Raw genomic sequence first — 18,246 nt, forward strand, 5'->3', positions numbered from 1 at the left:
CTGCTGTTAGAGTTCCATATTCCATCACTATGGTGATGAAACTAGTTTCGCGCGTCCATTGAGAAAATACCCGCCCATACCATAACACTTCCGCCAACAAACTGCGTTCTGGGTGAGACACAGCAAGGTGCAAATCGTACATGGGTCTCATCCATAAACTGTCGCGTTTGTCTGGAGATCGTAAACAAAAAATGGACTTATCAGAAAACACTGTATTGCTGAAAATTCCAGTCTCTGTGAGCATTCGTAAATTTCAACCTTTTAGCTGGATGAGCTGCTGTTAATTTATGGCATGCAACTGGCTTATGAGAACGTAAACCATTTTAATGTAGTACTCGTCTCACAGTTCATGCAGTAACATAAGTTCCTCGAGATTCTAACAAACGACTAGCGATAACATTAGACCTTGGATCGATCCCTGCACTCTGTACCTGATCTGTGCACTTTTTTTTGCCTGATCCTGGGCTTCTGGTGTATTATTTTGTGGTACACACTTTGTAAGAGCATTATGAATGGTACTTTTGGCAATATTTAAATTATTTGCAATATAACGTATACTGCGATATTCTTCATGTATTGCCACAACTGTTGCATTATGTTCGGTAGTCGTACTAACACGATTTGAAAACACTTACGAACAGTGATATGAATTTATCAGAACAAACGTGAAACTTATTGCTAATACAATCAAAAAAAGCAGAAAATCTGTTACTAGTAAACAAGATAAAGGGTCGTTTTTTGCCAAATGTCAAAATTTTGTTTCTGTATAGACACGATCATTTATAAACGTTTATTAATTAAAAAAAGTGTTCAGTAGGCGGTACTGTCTACTAGCGCGAAGCTTTATATTAATCGACAAAAATGCTGGTTTTACTATTATCTTTCGTGATGAAGCTATTTTCTTGTGGCATGTTAAAGTAATTACTATTTAAATGGAAATAAGCCACAATTAAAGGTTAAAGTACGTTTATTGACGTTTCAATTTCCACTTCGGAATTCGTTCTCAAAATACAAACATTAGTAAATTAAACAAATTTTGTTTTTATTTTATTCAATTTTTTTATTTTAATTTATTTTCAAAATTTCGTGATATTTTCAAATTTATATTCACCAACAATTTTTGTATGTGTATATTTTTAACCTTTTTTCATGCTTTATCGCATTCATAAGTAAGACCTTTTTTACGTTCTCTGTACAAAAATTATGAAACATTTATTTATGAAAACATTAGCAGTTTTGACATTTCGTATACCTAACCGCCAGCTCCCCGTTAGGTACACAAATGGACTGTTCCGCTGTGACTATATAATATGAAAATGTTTTACTAATATTTTTTTATTTATATAGTATATATATATATATATATATATATATATATATATATATATATATATTAAACCAATAGCTAAGATTAATAATATTACAGGAATTAATAATAAACTCAAAAGTCTTCCGGGTTGAACCGCGTTGATTATCATTGCGCCGAGCTTTCGACATACTCTTTGATTTCTTCTTTAGGGCTTCCGAGACTTCCAGTCTTTCGAGCCCCCAGAGACTTCTACATTAATCATTAACCAATGCATTACTGGTACTGGGAATAGAGGACGGTTCATTTTTACAGTCGATGGTGACGTGGTTTGGGTGAAGGTTGGTGTCTTTTCAAACCTACCTGAATGGTATACATCCTAGTATCCAGTTCACAATGGAGGTAGAAACTGATTCATCCCTACCGTTTCTCGACGGTATCATAAAAAAAACCAATACCACGAATTTCATCACTCTGGTTAACGAAAACCCATCCATACCAATCGTTACTTGTATGTCAACTCTCATCACCCCCCTTTACAAATTAATTTAGTCATTATTACACTTGTCTCCAGACAACTTTGCCTTTGCGATGATGCAAGTAGACCCACTGAACTCTCTAGTTTAAAACAAGTCCTCATCCACAATGGTTACCGCAAAAAGCACATCAATAGAAGCATCAGCAGATACCAATCCCCTACTGAATCTTAACTAAAAGACTCAGACCCTCATCATACGGAAGCTTTTCTTCCTTACATCAAAGTGTTACTGACAAAATCGACAAAAAACATTTGTAAAAAAAGTCAATCAAATAGAATAATATAAATCATGCGAAATTTGTACCAAAACTCACGAACACACCCTCTATCGAGACGCGACCTTTCCTTTCGATGATCTAATGACAACTGCCCCTTTATCTCATACATCGACTATCAATTCTTCTATTCAAAAAAAACTGTCCAATCAAAAAGCTTTATTTTGTTTACAATCATTAAGAAAAAAAAACCCATTACTGTTTCCAGAGAAACTAAAATTTTTGCTTTAAAATTGGCTTTCCCTTTGGTTACAAATACATAATTCCTTCCTATAACAAAAGGTTAACTACAATATCTTAATCCTAGGTCATATACAAACAATGAAGAGATTATAATGAGTATGAGCTTTCCAATTCTATATCAAAGATTTTACCTGCGAGTGTTTAAAAATCAGTTGTTGACAGGCAAAACTTTAATTTCTGGTTTTCCATATATCCTCATTATATCTTTATTCGTTCGTCTTCTCCAAATATTCTCTGCCGTCTTTATTACTTTGAAGATTTTTCTGAGCACCTTTCTTTCCTAGATCTCTACTTTCTTTTCTTCCTGTTTCATAATCCACGTTTTACTGGCATACATTACTGTGGGTATGATTACTGTCTCGTAGACTCGCAGTTTAGCTGTTCTTGACACATTTTTGCTTTCAGTAATGAAGTTAGCGACCATATCGATCTGCTTCCCTTCATTAATCTTTTGTCTATTTCTTTTTCTTCTTTTCCCGTGTTCGTTATGATTACTCTTAAGTATTCACATTCTGACACTTTTTTGAAAATATAGACAGTCTCTGCTCCTTTCATTTTGATATATTTGTTATTATTTGTTATGTATCCTCTCATTTTTATATATTGCGTTTTTGTTTGGTTTATTATTAACCCGTATCTTTTCGTTTCTTCTTCAAATTTCTGGAAAATCTTTTCTAAATATTTTTTTTGGTCTCGCTAGTATCATCACATCATCCACGTACGTTATGTATGTTTTCTGCTACTGAAAATAGTCCTGTTTGTGCTTATATTTGATCTTCTTACGATTTGTTCTGATAATAGGTTGGATAAATTCTTAGATAGCGGATCCCCTTATTTTAAACCTCTATTCACTGTGAACCGTTTTGAAAAGCTTCCTTTCATTGTTACCTTATTCATCATGTTCCTAAGCGTCATTCTGACTAGCATTATAAGCTTTTCTGGTATTTCTAATGTTCTTATTGCCTCATATAGCATCGTTCGATTTAGGGAATCATATCCTTGTTTAAAATCGATAAATGTCATATGTAATCCTAAGTTTTGTTCCTAGCTATTATTTCGTATTAATTTTAACATACTTATTTGATCAGTAGTTGTTCCACCTGATCTAAAACTTCCCTGGTATTCTCCAATCACTTTGTTATCATATTCTGTTAATCTTTTCTTAATATTTTTTGCAAGTATTTTATAGACAACTTGTAATAGTGCTATACATCTATAGTTTTCGCACTCCGCTTTGTTTCCTTTTTTAATAATTTTGCCAAATTATTAGTGTCAAGTGAAATATCCTTTTCTTCAATCTTTCGCCACCTTCCTTCCTTTCTCCTGCACTTTTGTTATTGTTTAGGTCTCTCATTATTTCTTTGACTATATTCAGAGTTAATTTCTCGCACGTCCCTTCTTCATCTTGGTCCTCTTCCTGGTCCGTATTTAATAGATCTTCGAAATATTCCGCCCACCTGTTTAATTTTTCTGTTGTTTCACCTAGTAAGCCTTCTTTGCTTCTGCAATACTGTGGATTATTCTTTATAGTTTCTCTGGATGTCTTAACTTCGTGGTAGAAATTCTTTACCTCTTTGTTTATGTAGGCTTATTCTATGTTTTTTAATTGCTTTTCTAGCTGTTCGTTTTTTTGCAAATTCTTTTCACTTCCCTTCTTCATGCCACATACTTTTCGATTGCATTTTGGGTATTTTATTTATCTCTTTGTAGTTTTGCCCTGTTTCTTCTTGCCAGAACATTAATACATTCTTCATCGAACCAGTCTTGCCGTCTTTTAATATGTTCTCTTCCTATACACTTTTCCGCTGTTTCCGACATGGGTGTCTGTATGGTCTGCCACTCTTCATATATATCCTGTTTGACTGAATTCTCTAGTTTTTTATTTATTTCCTCTAGTCTCTTTACAACCTACTTCTGTTGAAGGCGCTCTAATTGGTAAATTAATCTATCTCTAACAGGTTTTGGTATCATTGGTAGTTCTTGTTTTAAATTTTTTTTTATGAGTGTATGGTCACTGTTTTTATCTGCCCCTCTGTAACTCCTCCAATCGATTATTGCCTTATCATGTTTGCTTTCAATTGGGACATGATCTGTCTGATTTTTTATTTTTCCATCGTGAGAAGTCCATGTTACCTTATGAATGTCTTTGTGATCAAACCTTCTGCTAGCTATCTTTATTTTATTCTCTTTAGCAAATTTTATTAACTTTTTCTCGTTTTCGTTTGATTCCTTATGTAAACTTTGTATTCTGTTGTTTTTATCTTTGTGTAAACTGTTATTCATGTATATATTTCCTCTTTTTTGACTTTGGCATTCATGTCACCAATGACTATCTTTATATCGTATTTTTGTATATTCCCTATTAGGCTTCTTAGCTTTTCGTAGAACTCTGTTTTGGTTTTTAAGTATTTATCTTCAGTGGGCGCATGTACATTATTAATACTTATCTTCCTATATTTTCTTCTTTCTTTCAAGTAACAAATTCTGTCTGATAATGGTTAAAAATTTACAACTGCTTTTTTGGCTTTCTCCGACACTATGAATCCCACTCCAAAATATCTCTTGCTCCCCCTACTTTTGAACATTGTGCTGTTTCCTATTTTTATTATTTCATTTCCCAGTTGTTTCGTTTCTTGCAGGGCAAGGATATCTATTGTATATTTTTCCATAATTTGGTCTAAGTATAATATATTTAAAATTGAATGAAGTAATTTTATTTTTATATTTTAACTAAATTCAATAAACTATCGTGTTTGCTCCTGACGCCACCTGTTAATATATAAACAAAGCATACGTTGTTTACGTATGACAAACCTGTCAAATAGTGGGAGGATTCTTTTAATTTTTTACTTCTCATGTAATACCTATATTTTGTTAGTTATTTTGTATGCAGTTTATAATTTAAACCAGTTTAAAGTAAATATATTTATGATGACTAGAAACGGATTGATCGAGAGTAGTGAATCGATGTCCAGAAACGCTACCCGTGACGATGCCATTTCGTGGCGTTATTTCCGTGACGCTCACCTCAGAATTTTACTGTAGAGAAGAAAAGTAATGAATCAGGTTTTGAGCTTTGCTTCAAAAAAACATACTATTATTGCCGATGTTACCCAGGACTATGGCATTCTAAGAAAAAGGAAATTGTTCCCTGTATATTACATATTATATAGTGTATATTATATAATGTAAACTACAATTTTATAAACCACCACGGATAATTAGATACAAATCAAATATTTGATGTGATATTTTTTATTAAATACAAAAAAAAATCACCACACGAAAAAATTTGTAGAATTAGTATTTCTTTATATAGAGATCTCGTTAACTGTATAAATTTCGTGAATTATTGCCAAATGCTAAATTTGATTTAAATATCTGTTTGAATGGTATTAAGTTATCAAATAAACCGTATAGATAAATCGGTTTATCCAATAATCCAATATCAGTTAATAATTCACAGGATTGGACAATTTCAAAAGCAAATATCCATACATAATACCCAGACGTCGGACTCGTATTAGAATTTACAGCCATATAATGGGTCCATTCAACGACGTTAATTATCAATTCCGAAGATGTATACAAGTAGGATCTGACCACCCTAAGAAAGCTCTATCTGCAGAGTGACACTCTATATAGCCCCATGAATTATTGATAGCCACCAATAGCGTAAATAGAATATTAATTTTCCTTTAACGGCCAGATAACAATTGTGAGGTCTAACGTACGATCTTTAGCGTACTATCAGAATGGTTCAACAATTAGACTGAATAATTCAGGACCACAGGCGGTTTTGCTTCATACTAGTAACTACTGTTTAATAGTTTGAAACCTTACTCACCGATGAAAGGGTAAGGGTTATAAATTATTAAAAAGCTACAGGGTTTTTCGTGCCCATTTTTCAACTAGAAATTTTTTCTGATAAATTTATGTATTGGTTGGTCACAGTTTATCTAAATATATATATATATATATATATATATATATATATATATATATATATATATATATATATATATATATATATATATATATATATATAGGTATGTGTATATTTATATATATATATATATATATATATATATATATATATATACATATATATATATATATATATAAATATATATATATATATATATATATATATATATATATATATATATATATATATATATATATATATATATATAAGAAATAGAAGTACTTGTGACTCGTTTGGAAAAAACATGTAACTGTTTTGGATGGGTTGGAGTCAATAAAAGGGCTATTGGTTAACTATTTTTTATCTCGAGCTTTCAATTGTGTTTAGAGTTATTATCAAGGGCTGATAAAAAAGACAAAATATCGTACAAAGTTGAACTAGAAAGAAAAAACAATTTTTGTTAACTCACCAAATAAAATTAGTTTAGTAAATAAAAATTGCTGCTAATACATATATAAATGTTTTGGAGGGTTGGAGTCAATAAAAGGGGCTATTGGTTAACTATTTATTATCTCGAGCTTTCAATTGTGTTTACAATTATTATCAAGAGCTGCTAAAAAAGACAAAATATCTTACAAAGTTGAACTAGAAAGAAAAAACAATTTTTGTTAATTCACCAAATAAAATTAGTTTGGTAAATAAAAATTGCTGCTAATACATCTTAAAAATAATTAATATAAAAATGTCCTAATCTAATAAATGCTTCTCTGAAATTTTTAGTATAATTTTGAAAACATTTTTTTAATACAAAAACAATTGAATTTATAAATAAGTTAAAATAGCAACCAATTACAAATAAGCCTCAATGTCATAAATGCCAACTTAAAATTTTTATTTTTGACAATTATATAGCCAAAAATAACATTTTGTTTAAAAATTCTTTTTTGTTTAGTAACAAAAAAGAAGAAGATTTATTCACCATTGATAGATGTCTGAAAAAATGTAATAGATATGTGGAAAATTAAATCAAAATGTGATATTTTACAAGTTTCATATATAGATTATAAAGAAATAATATAATTATAAATTTTACTTAGATTTTGAATTTCTGATCTTTTGTTTAAATTATTATCACTTTTGCTGATACAAACCATTTCTAAAAAAGTCCTTTTGAATTTATTACTTTTACTACATAAATTTTTAATGTTATCAAAATCGATAATATGGTCGTTATCGATTACATGCTCTGCCAAAGCACAAGATGGTTTTTTAATTCTGCAATCACTTTTGTGAGAAATAATGCGGTTTGAAAGATTTCTTCTGATCTCACCAACATACTCAGCTTCAGACTGAGTACAACTAATGCTGTGTACTACATTTGTTTTTTCAAATTTGTCTATAGGATATTTAGTTTTGGAATATAAAGATGAAATAGTTTTGATGTTCTTTGTTGCTATTTAGATATTGTCAATAATCTTTAGTGTTTGTAATAATTTAGGTATTAATGATGGTATAAAAGGTAGTGAATGATAATAGATGTTCTGATATATATACGTATATATATATATATATATATATATATATATATATATATATATATATATATATATATATATAGTAAACTCTTAAATATTGGGGAAATCTGCAAGAAAGACTCTAATGTGTATCAATTGTTTCGCCGAACGTTTTCGCCAAAGAGAATTAATTTGGCTTCTTTAGGGCTGAAAGAGAATAAATTATAATTAGCTACCATATATTATCTATTAAAACATTATTGATCTTACCGTAACTTAGAATTGTAGAGTTAGAATATTAAAAAACTTAGCTAGTAACATAGTGGGATTTTTTGTTACTATGTGCAAAAAAAGTTTTTTTTAAGGTTTGAAATGTATGGTAGCTTTGAACTTGACACGTAAAGGCTTACCCAAGGTTAATCGAAAAACCCAATGTAACTACATTTAAAAGGAGGTAATTCTTTGAATTGTCGGCAATAACTGAATTTTTGATTTTTAGATAGTTTAAAAGTGAGGTTCTGTTTTAGCCAGAACGCAAGCGCTGACAACTTCATTGTTCTTATGAATCTTTATGTCGTTAAGGTTCATTGGTAAAAAACGAATAAATTTAAATCCCAGTATAGGGAAATATTATTTTGATTTACTTTATTTAATTATATTATATTGTTCATGTATTATTGCATCTTATTGAGATGTATCTAAGAAAAGCAAGGGAATGTTATATATTTTTTTGTGTTAATGAAAATTAATTATAAAGGTATGTTAGTTGTTAATGGATATATCAGTCAAGTTAGTTATCTGTGATATAGTATTGTTCTTGGTATCTGATTTAAGTAACAAGTGGTATATATCGCTTAGATTCTTGATGTCACTCTTAACATTAATGGAGAAATCGTTAAGGAAAATATAAGACATTTCAATGAACTCTCTTTTAGATTTATTGTTCTCACGGTGGAGAATTGTGGTGTTAGTATAGTCCATGAGATGACCAGTGGAATGGACATGTTTGGCTAATGCACAACGGTCAGGGTGAAGTCGATAGGTCGGTATAGTAGAATTTAACAGGATATCATAAAATCATATTTTCAGCGAATAGACAAAGATAACAATCATATTTCCCCTTGGTCTCCCCACAACATTTCTCATACACGTCCATAAGTGAACGCCAGACGATTATTTCCGATCCAGCTTATACCTAAGAAACAGCGGCAAGGTTGCCTTATTACATATTTTAATTAAAACATTGAATTGATTCAAAAAATTGGCGATCAGTGGCGCGGATATATTGCCATTTAAAACTGGATGATGATATTAAAAATGAAACACTAATTGACACAAATACTGGTACAAAAATTTCTTAAATTCATAAGAAATTTACAGATTTGCATTTTTATTTGACGAAATTGTAACCTAATTTCCAATAAAACAAGATAATTTTATGGTAAATTGCATACTAGACAGGCTGAATGCTATGCGATGTATTTTAGAGGTGGGTCGTTCTCGTTTTTATCGTGAACAAAACTGAACCGTTCTTCGTAAATAAGTAACTAGTTAAAAAACCAGTTAAAATATTCAATTAGTTGATTGTTTAAAATTAGTTTTAAATAAGCGAGTACATAAACAAACATATTGGCTATTATCGTTTATGTGTATACGTATTGAAGTGAAAGAAACTAACAAATAATATATTTATTATACATTTACATTACACAATATTATTAAATCGCTAGTCGTCTAAATTAACATTTAAATACATGTTTTTCCACTTTAATTGTTGTTAACCGTGTTCTTCTTTAAATTAAAATTAAACTAGATTTTGAACATGTGTTAACAAGGAAGAGATTTTGCTACAATATTACAATATTTTATAAATATAGTGGTTAAGTTAGGATAAACATTACGATGGTTTTTCCTCCGCTGTAATGGACAGTTCCAATCTCCGCTCGAATTTTTTCTGGGTAATATATCATCAGACAAATACATGTCGACTTCTTTTATAGCTCTCGATATAGGTGTACGTTTAGATGAGTCATATCCAATTAATTCATCAAAAATACACCATGGACTTAAATCATCTTTATCGGTTTCTTTTTCTTGTACTGGTTGATTTTTCAATAGTACAATCTTTTTTTTCTTCTTTAATTATAGAAAAAACCAACTTCTTAACTCTTTCTTTGGTTTTTTTTTGGAACAGTGGACAGTCGGGCGATTGGTTGACGTTAAAAATAAAATAACTAGGTATTGTGATTAATGAATAAGTTTCGATTTTCGATTGATCTTCATTTTCGATTTCAAATCTTCATTAATAGTTCGTTAAAGGATTTATTTATGGTGAATATTCAATTAAGAAGCCTTTTTTTAGTCAAAATTATTTACCCAGTATAAGAATAATTTTATTTTCAAAAAATGCACATTTGTAGAAGATGCAGCTATTATGCTTCACTTTCTGAATATTGCAATGATTGAAACATCTTCCGATACATTTCTGTCCGTTCCGACTACTTTTACTACAAGTACTGACATACTGCCACCGCCACCCAAGCCTCAAAAGGTGATGGATATTTCTATTAATAAAAAGATTAGTTTAGAACAAACGAAACAAGTAGATATGGATTTACTAAACCTATGTATAGACTCGTTTCAACCATTTTTTACAGTTGAAGAACGAGCTTTTAAGAAGTTGACAAGGTGGATTCCTGGATATAAACGGCCAACAAGAAAAAATTTTTTACTTTCATTATTTCAGGAATGTTATATAAAAACTGAGAAAATTATTAGAGCACAAGTAGTTAAAGAAGTAGAAAATATCTGTGTTACGACTGCCCTTTGGACGTCGCACATGGACATATATCTCATTAACAGGACATTATTTAACCGAAAATTTAGAATTAGAATGGTTTTATTAGGCTGCTGCCATTTCTCTGGAAACCATAATTCAGAAAAAATCTCTTTTGAAATTAGTAAAATTATTGATCAGTGGGGTCTAAAAGGAAAAGTAAATTTTGCAGTAACTGATATTACCTCAAATATTGTCAAAGCTATTAAGGATGTTTTGGGATGGAAACATTTAGGTTGTTTTGCTCATACGTTACATTTATTGGTGGAGGTCGGATTAAATGCTGTCATGTACAAATAGATAAAATAAAAAAAGTCGTTTTTTTCGACAAGAAACGATAAAAAACACATTTTAAAAAAGTACCTTATCTTCAGAAAGACTTTTAAAGTATCAATTACAACAGAACAAAGTTCCCAAACAGCCAATCCAAGACGTGGAAACTAGGTGGAACTCCACCTATTACATGCTAAAAAGAATGACCGAGTTAGAAGAGGAAATCCGTTTCACATTGGAATTAGTTATTACAGACTTGCCAAATCTAAATAATGAAGACTGGATTATTTGTTCTCAACTTTCCCACATTTTACGGCCTTTTGAAGAAATAACAAGTACAATAAGTGGTCAAAAATATTTGACGGGTAGTTCAGTGATTGTTATGGTCGCTGCCTGTAAGAATATTGCAATAAAATTTTAGAAAAAGGTAACCTTATATCTATAGTATCCGACGTAGTACAATTACTATAATCGGGTTTAGTAGAAAGATTTAGAGGGATAGAACAGAGTGGCATATTGTCATTATGTACATTAGTGGATTCACGATTTAAAATGCAGGGATTTTCTAATAAAAATGAAGTTAAAAAGACAAAAGAAAGAGTTAAGAGGCTGGTTACTTCTTTAATTAAAGAAAAAGAAGATTGTACTATTGAAAATCAACCAGTACAAAAAAAGAACCCAATAAAGATGACTTAAGTCCATGGTGTATTTTTGATCAATTAATTGGACATGACTCAAAGTACCGAGGATTTATAAAATAGCCAAACATAGAGTAAAGAATGAGTACTTTAACAGCTTATTTAATAAAGTTAATGGTCACCAAAATAACAAACGAAGAAGTGGCTGAAGCAATTCAAAAAATAAAGGTAGGAAAAGCAGTTTGACTAGATGATATTTCTGGGGACGTGTGGAAAGGTTGGTTAACAGGTCTATTTCACAGAATTATGGAAGTTGGACAAATTTCAGACGAATGGTTCAGTAAAATGTGTTGCCAGAAAAAGGGTTAAAAAATGTTTGTTACCTTAGATCTGAACAAAAAACATTATTCCACAAACTTCAAACAATTACAACCTCACCTTTGGAAGACACAAAATGGAGCCTGGACAAATCCTGGGAGAAGTCAAATCCAATATCTAAACTGGACTTCAGGTTATCCTGGATAATAACAATACGTAATCGTTCAAAAAACCCAGTAAAACCATGTCTGCTTACTTAGTCCTCAAACGCTGTTATCAAATTTCTTGTCAAATTATACAGCTTACAAAAACGTTAATTAACTTCACATTACAAAGGTGCCACATGGCATATTGATCTCAAATCAAATTCTTCTCACCAAAACTCATGGAATTCTTTCCATGTTCCTTTCTTACGGCGCTCGAGGTGACATCATCCTCAAAAATAATTATCTTGCCGGCTTCGGCGGAAAGATTGTTGTTTATTTCCTGCGTAAATATCTAAGTGGAATCGAGATTAAATGAGAGAGTAGTTAGTTTTTTATAAACGGAGTCCAAAATGTTCAAATTATCAATCTAATTGACGCAAAAAGATAAAATACTACAAGGTATGTCTCTCATCTTTTTTTAAATAAATCCTGGTTCTGTTTTTTCCGTTTCTCTTTCATTGTTTTATATTCCTTTATGGGTCCTTAAGTGGGTCTTAATGATCTATATCCTAAAAAAGCTTTTCTTCTCTTGACATTTTTTAATTATATTTGATAAACCAAAGCACAATCCTTAGCTGTCTATCAGAATCCAAAAATAGATTTGATATTATTATCATTTTGTTAATAAAGTTTCCACTTACTATTTAAGAAAACGATCTATGATAAAATATCTTATAAGAATATGGCAATAAAAATTAATTTGTTACAAAAAAAAAGTAGAGAACTAGTAAGAAGCAGTTTTCTACTTTTTTAGTAGAGAAAAAGGTCGTTTTTACTTCTTAGTAGTTAAAAACTATTGAACACTAAAAAATGTAGCAGTAGAAAAGTACACAATTAACTTGTCTGGGCCTTATATGCGAAATTAATGATATTTTATAATCATAGGCGTTTCTATAGTAATTGTTGGTACGAGACATATGTATTTAATATGTTTTGCAATATTATTATGTCTTAAAGAAATATTTATTAAAAAAAAAATGTAAACCCGCAATAAGTTCTTATCTTGTAATTTTCAAGAGCAATTTTATTGTTTCAGGAATATATCCGACAAAGTCGCGAACAACAGCTTAACGAATTGGAGAAACAAGACCACGGAGACAAGAGATCGTCGAGATCGAGGTCACGAAGTCATAGCTCTCCTTCGGTAGATTCATCAAATAGATATGATGGAGATGTAAACGTTGTTACCACCAACGTAGCTCCATGCTACGTGCCTGGGGGAGATGTGTTACCAATTCTCATAAGGAACGAACACAGTATGAGCCCATCGAACGGAGATGCTTATAATACTAACATTTATACGGTAAGTTATAATATAATATTTAGGTATATAAACAATTTATAGTGGCCAAATAAAAGAGTACATATATTTTATAAATTTATATGAAATTATATGTTTATGAACTACAGGTAAAATTAATGTGCTTAATTCTATTTTCTTCTTTTTTCATTAATTATGAATACTTTTATCATCATCTCGTTTATTAAAGAGTTGATATAATTCGAAATTAAGTTTTTTGTGCTACTGCCTTTGATTGTTTGTAGCTCCAAATATTTTGCAGAGTATTTTACGCTCGAATATTCCCAGAAGTATTTCATCCTTCTGGATTTTTAGTTTTTATTTGGATATTTATTGAGTGAAATTTATTGAGTCCATAGTATGCTCTATTTGTAAGGTTTATTCGTCTTTTAATTTCTTCGCTTGTTTTATTGGTAGTTGTCACTAGCGAACCAAGTTACATCCCTGGCCAAATTATTAGACGCACTATAAGATTTTATAAAAAATGTTAATTATGAGCTCATACTAAATAGGTTTTTTTATATACCAAAAACAATGTATGTTATTTGGTTGTCCATTTAATTGTCTATATTTTATTACCAATAAAACATCATTATTAATGAAAAAATAAGTATTTACTGACTCTTGGAAAAAAACAGAAATAACGACAATTAAGTATTAATATTTTGTTGAGTCACCTTTAGCCGCTATTAGAGCTTTAATTCTGCGCGGTATACTATCAATGCAAGCCTGTACTGTCTCTTGCATATGAGGATGATGATTCCACACGTAAATTATTCTTTTTAAGAGCTGCGTTTTGTTTGTAATCATTTCTTTTGCCACTTCTCTTTTCATCAACTTTCAAACGTTTTCTATGCGGTTCATATGGGGGCTATTACCCGGCAAATCCAACAAAGAGATATTTTGTTCTGCCAAAAAAGCTTTGACAGACCGTGCTGTATGGTAGGGAGCTCTATCTTGCATAAATGGTTCCCCATTTGAAAACCAGTTTTGGAGCTGCGGAATCAACCGCCTTTGCAAGATATCTTTGTACTGGTCTTGCCGCATCATTCCTTTTACCACGTACAGACGTCCAGTACCCTTGCCGCTAATAACTGACCAAATCATCACTTTTGTAGGGTGATTTACAGTCTGAACAAAACAGTCAGGATGAAACTTTTCTCCATGACGACGACGCACAAACTGAGCTTTGTTTTGCAAAATTTCAAATGTGCTTTCATCACTGAAGCAGACCTGTCAACAATAGAAAAAAAATATGTGCTGGTCTTTATGTTGGTTCAATGGTTTAATGCATTATTTGTAAAAGAAATATGAAATATTATGCAAGAAATTATGAACTTACCGACCTCCAGAAGTCCACATCTTTATCACGCAACTGTTTGGCCCAATTCAGACGCTTTGCTTTCATTGCAGGTGTTAACTTTCAGGGTTTCCTAGCGGGGCGGCAGGCCATAAAACCCAAATCTTTTAATTTTCTTCGCACAGTACGTTCAGAAGCATTCACGTTGACATCTTGGAGTTGAGATTTTATCAATTTTGTAGTAGCAAGTCTGTTTTCCGGGCAAATTTTCTTTAAAGATCTTTCTGACCTGGAGTGAAAATAGGCTTTCTGCCGCATTTTTTTTTTCGTTTTGGGCTCAATTCTTTCCCTAATTCAATCTTATTCTTTATGCGTCGTAAACTAGCTTGAGAAACCTTTAATCTTCGTGATATTTCGCGGTTTGAAAATATTTTAGTATTCACTATGGCCTTTATCTCAGCTGTTTTACGTGGTGAAAGATCGCGTTTTTTACCCATGATGAAAGCGTACAAACAGATTATTTAAACTATGCACACGAAATAAACAAATAACTGCGTAATATAAAACTGTATAATAAACAAACACAGTACATAAAGCCACAGACACACGTTCGCAACTGAACCACCTGCGAACGCGATGGGAGAAGGTTTAGACTTGTTTGCGTTCCGGCAAAAGAATTGATTAAGACAGTGTTGCCATTCATGACAAATACGAAATATAATAAATTTCCTGAATAAAAATCCATTTCATGTTCATGTATGTTTGTATGTGAAAGAACTGCATATAAACTCGAATAAAACATCAAATTATTAAAAAACAGGAGTGCGTCTAATAATTTGGCCAGGGACTTATGTGAAGCTGTCAACACGTTTAAAGATCTTCTCATTCTTAAAGTGCCTATCCGTTCCGGATGTTGGAGATCATCACGGCTATCTTTACTATGTTTATTGCAGCGCGGAGCAGTTCAGTGCTAGTCGTGTTATACCACTTTCGTAAATTTTGAAGCCAGGAAATGCGTCTTCTTCCCAGTCCTCTTTTACCATTTACCTTCCCTTGGAGAATCAGCTGGAGAAGGCCGTAACGTTCTTGATTTCTCATTACATGTCCTAGATATTCCAACTTTTTAATTTTGACGGTCATGAGAATTTCACATTTTTTCCCCATTCTACGCAGGACCTCCACATTAGTAACTCTGTCAACCCAGGATATGCGTAAGATCCGCCATATTTCAAAAGCTTCAAGCCGATTCATAGATGCAACAGTCAGTGTCCACGCCTCCATTCAGTAGAGCAGAACTGTGAATATGTAGCAGTTCAATAGACGGCATTTTGTTTTTAATGATATGTATTGACTGTTGAAAATGGTTCTCATTCTAACGAATGCTGCTTTTGCTTTTATTATTCGCTGTTTAATTCCTGTTGAGTGGTCCTATTGGCTATTTAAATTGGTGCTTAGATATGTATATTGCTCGACTCTTTCGATAGAGCGTTTAGTATTGGTTTTTTACTAATTGTCATAAATTTGGTTTTATTTGTGTTAAGAGCTAGTCAGTATCTGTTGCTGACTTATGTTATGCAATTTGTTAATATCTGTTAGTCATTCAGATTGTCGGCAAAAACTATAGTGTCATCTGCATATCTAATGGTATTCAACCATTCACCGTTTATTAGTATTCCTTTCGCACAACCGTCTAAAGCCTCCTTTAATACCCATTCCGAATAAATATTGAACAGCAATGGAGACAAAATACAGCCCTGTCGTACTCCACGTTATATTGCAATTTAATCAGTTAATTGGTCTTCTATTTTGATTTTGGCCGTTTGATTGTAGTAAATGTTTCAGATATTCCTAAGACCTTTGTTGTCAATTCCCATTTCTTGCATTAGAGTCAATAATTTGTCATGTTTTACTCTGTCAAATGCCTTCTGGTAATCTATAAAGCATACGTATGTCACAATTCACATCCCTGCATCTCTGAAATAGCACCTATACAGAAAAAAGGGCCTCCCGTGTTCCCAGAGCATCACGAAATCCGAATTGTGTTCTTGTTAGTTGTTCCTCACATTTTGTATATATTTTTTTGTGAATGACCTTTAGAAATGTTTTAGGTAAATGGCCCATAAGGCTGATAATTCTATAGTCTTCTTACTTCCTCGCATTGGGTTTTTTTGGAAGATTTGTAAAAGTTGACACTAACCATTTTTGGGGAATTATGCCTGTATCATATATATTGTTAAATATATTTGTCAACCATTTTGTGCCATCATAGTCCATAAGTTTTAAGAATTCTGAGTGAAAATTATCAGGGCCTACTGCTTTACCATCTTTGGTGCTTTCGATGGCATATTCTACTTCTTCGACTGTAAATGGTGGTCCAGATTCGCAATTGGTGTTTGTTGTAATACCAGTGTTACTTCGTTTACGAAGTAACACGTTCAAAGATATAACTTCTAAATGCTCATTTGCTATAAGATCCTTAGTAACCAACTTCTTCTTAAGGTGCCTTCGTCTTGTCAGGTGAGATGTTAAATATTCTGGATTGAATAATTCTGTTTTTAGCAGCATTGCGAAGCATTTCATAGCTGTGGATTCCTGTCCATTGTCGAATATTGCGCAGCCATGACATTTTTTTACGTCCGAGACCTCTCCTAGTAACCAACATGTGTTTGGTTTTATCTTTGCTGATGACTAGATCGACCTATTTAGTCGCCGCTGTAAGTTCTAGGAAATATTGCTAAACATATCGCTTGCTACGATCTGCATCTCGCTAAGATTTGTATCGATGTATTGTAAACAGTATCGCCGTCTCTAATTCGTGTGTCTCGGACTGCCTTTTCTAAGGCAATGTTAAATAAAATACAAGTCAGAGCATTCCCTGGTCTGAGTTCATCCTTTATCTTAAAGGATATAAAATTTTCTCTTTGAATCCCAACGCTGACTTTTAAGTTAGACATTGTCATTCTGGTTAATCGGATAAGTTTTTCTTTACACCAAACTCACGCATTGACTGGTATGGTACTGTATTCTTGGCACTGTCGTATAAGACTATGCAGTGCTTATAGCAGGGCGTAGCTACCATTCTTGTAGAGCTCACTACAAATTTGATCAATTCCTGGTGTTTTATTATTTTTAAGATTTTTAATGGCTTGGGCAACCTCTTCAGTGGTAGGTGGTCTTTCGTTTGAATTGAATATATTCCAATCATTTTAATCCGCTCCGGTGTTATCTGCATCCTAAATTTAATAGCCGTTAAATTTTGCGTTCAAAAATTCAACCCATCGGTTGAAAATTAAGGCCGTATCAGTTAATTACTTATATTTCCTTCTTTATTCTTACAGCTTCCTATTCTTACTCATTTTGTTTTTATTTCTGTCGAACTTTCGAGTTTCGTTTTGATTTCTTATTCATTCTATGTTTTCTAACTGCTTTTCTTCAAATTGCCTTTTTTTTCTTCTATGCAATCTTTTTTTGTTCCTTCTTAAGGAATTGTGTATTTCGCCTTTGCTTTACTTGTGCATCTAGCTTGATTTGTCTTTAGGTATGATCTATAACTGGTTTAGTTTTTCCCAAT

The 18,246-nt window shown here is 31.9% G+C and overlaps 1 protein-coding gene across 1 annotated transcript in view; it reads left to right on the forward strand.

Annotated features, from left to right (window-relative positions):
• Positions 1-18,246, forward strand: part of Neto (Neuropilin and tolloid-like) — a 1,182,027-nt gene that overhangs the window by 1,131,966 nt on the left and 31,815 nt on the right. The window contains exon 10 of the mRNA XM_072533253.1: positions 13,112-13,378. Coding sequence (XP_072389354.1) covers positions 13,112-13,378 — 267 coding nt within the window. The remainder of the gene's footprint in view (positions 1-13,111; positions 13,379-18,246) is intronic.

This window comes from Diabrotica undecimpunctata, chromosome 5 (genome assembly GCF_040954645.1).
Source record: "Diabrotica undecimpunctata isolate CICGRU chromosome 5, icDiaUnde3, whole genome shotgun sequence".
Lineage (NCBI taxonomy): Eukaryota > Metazoa > Arthropoda > Insecta > Coleoptera > Chrysomelidae > Diabrotica > Diabrotica undecimpunctata.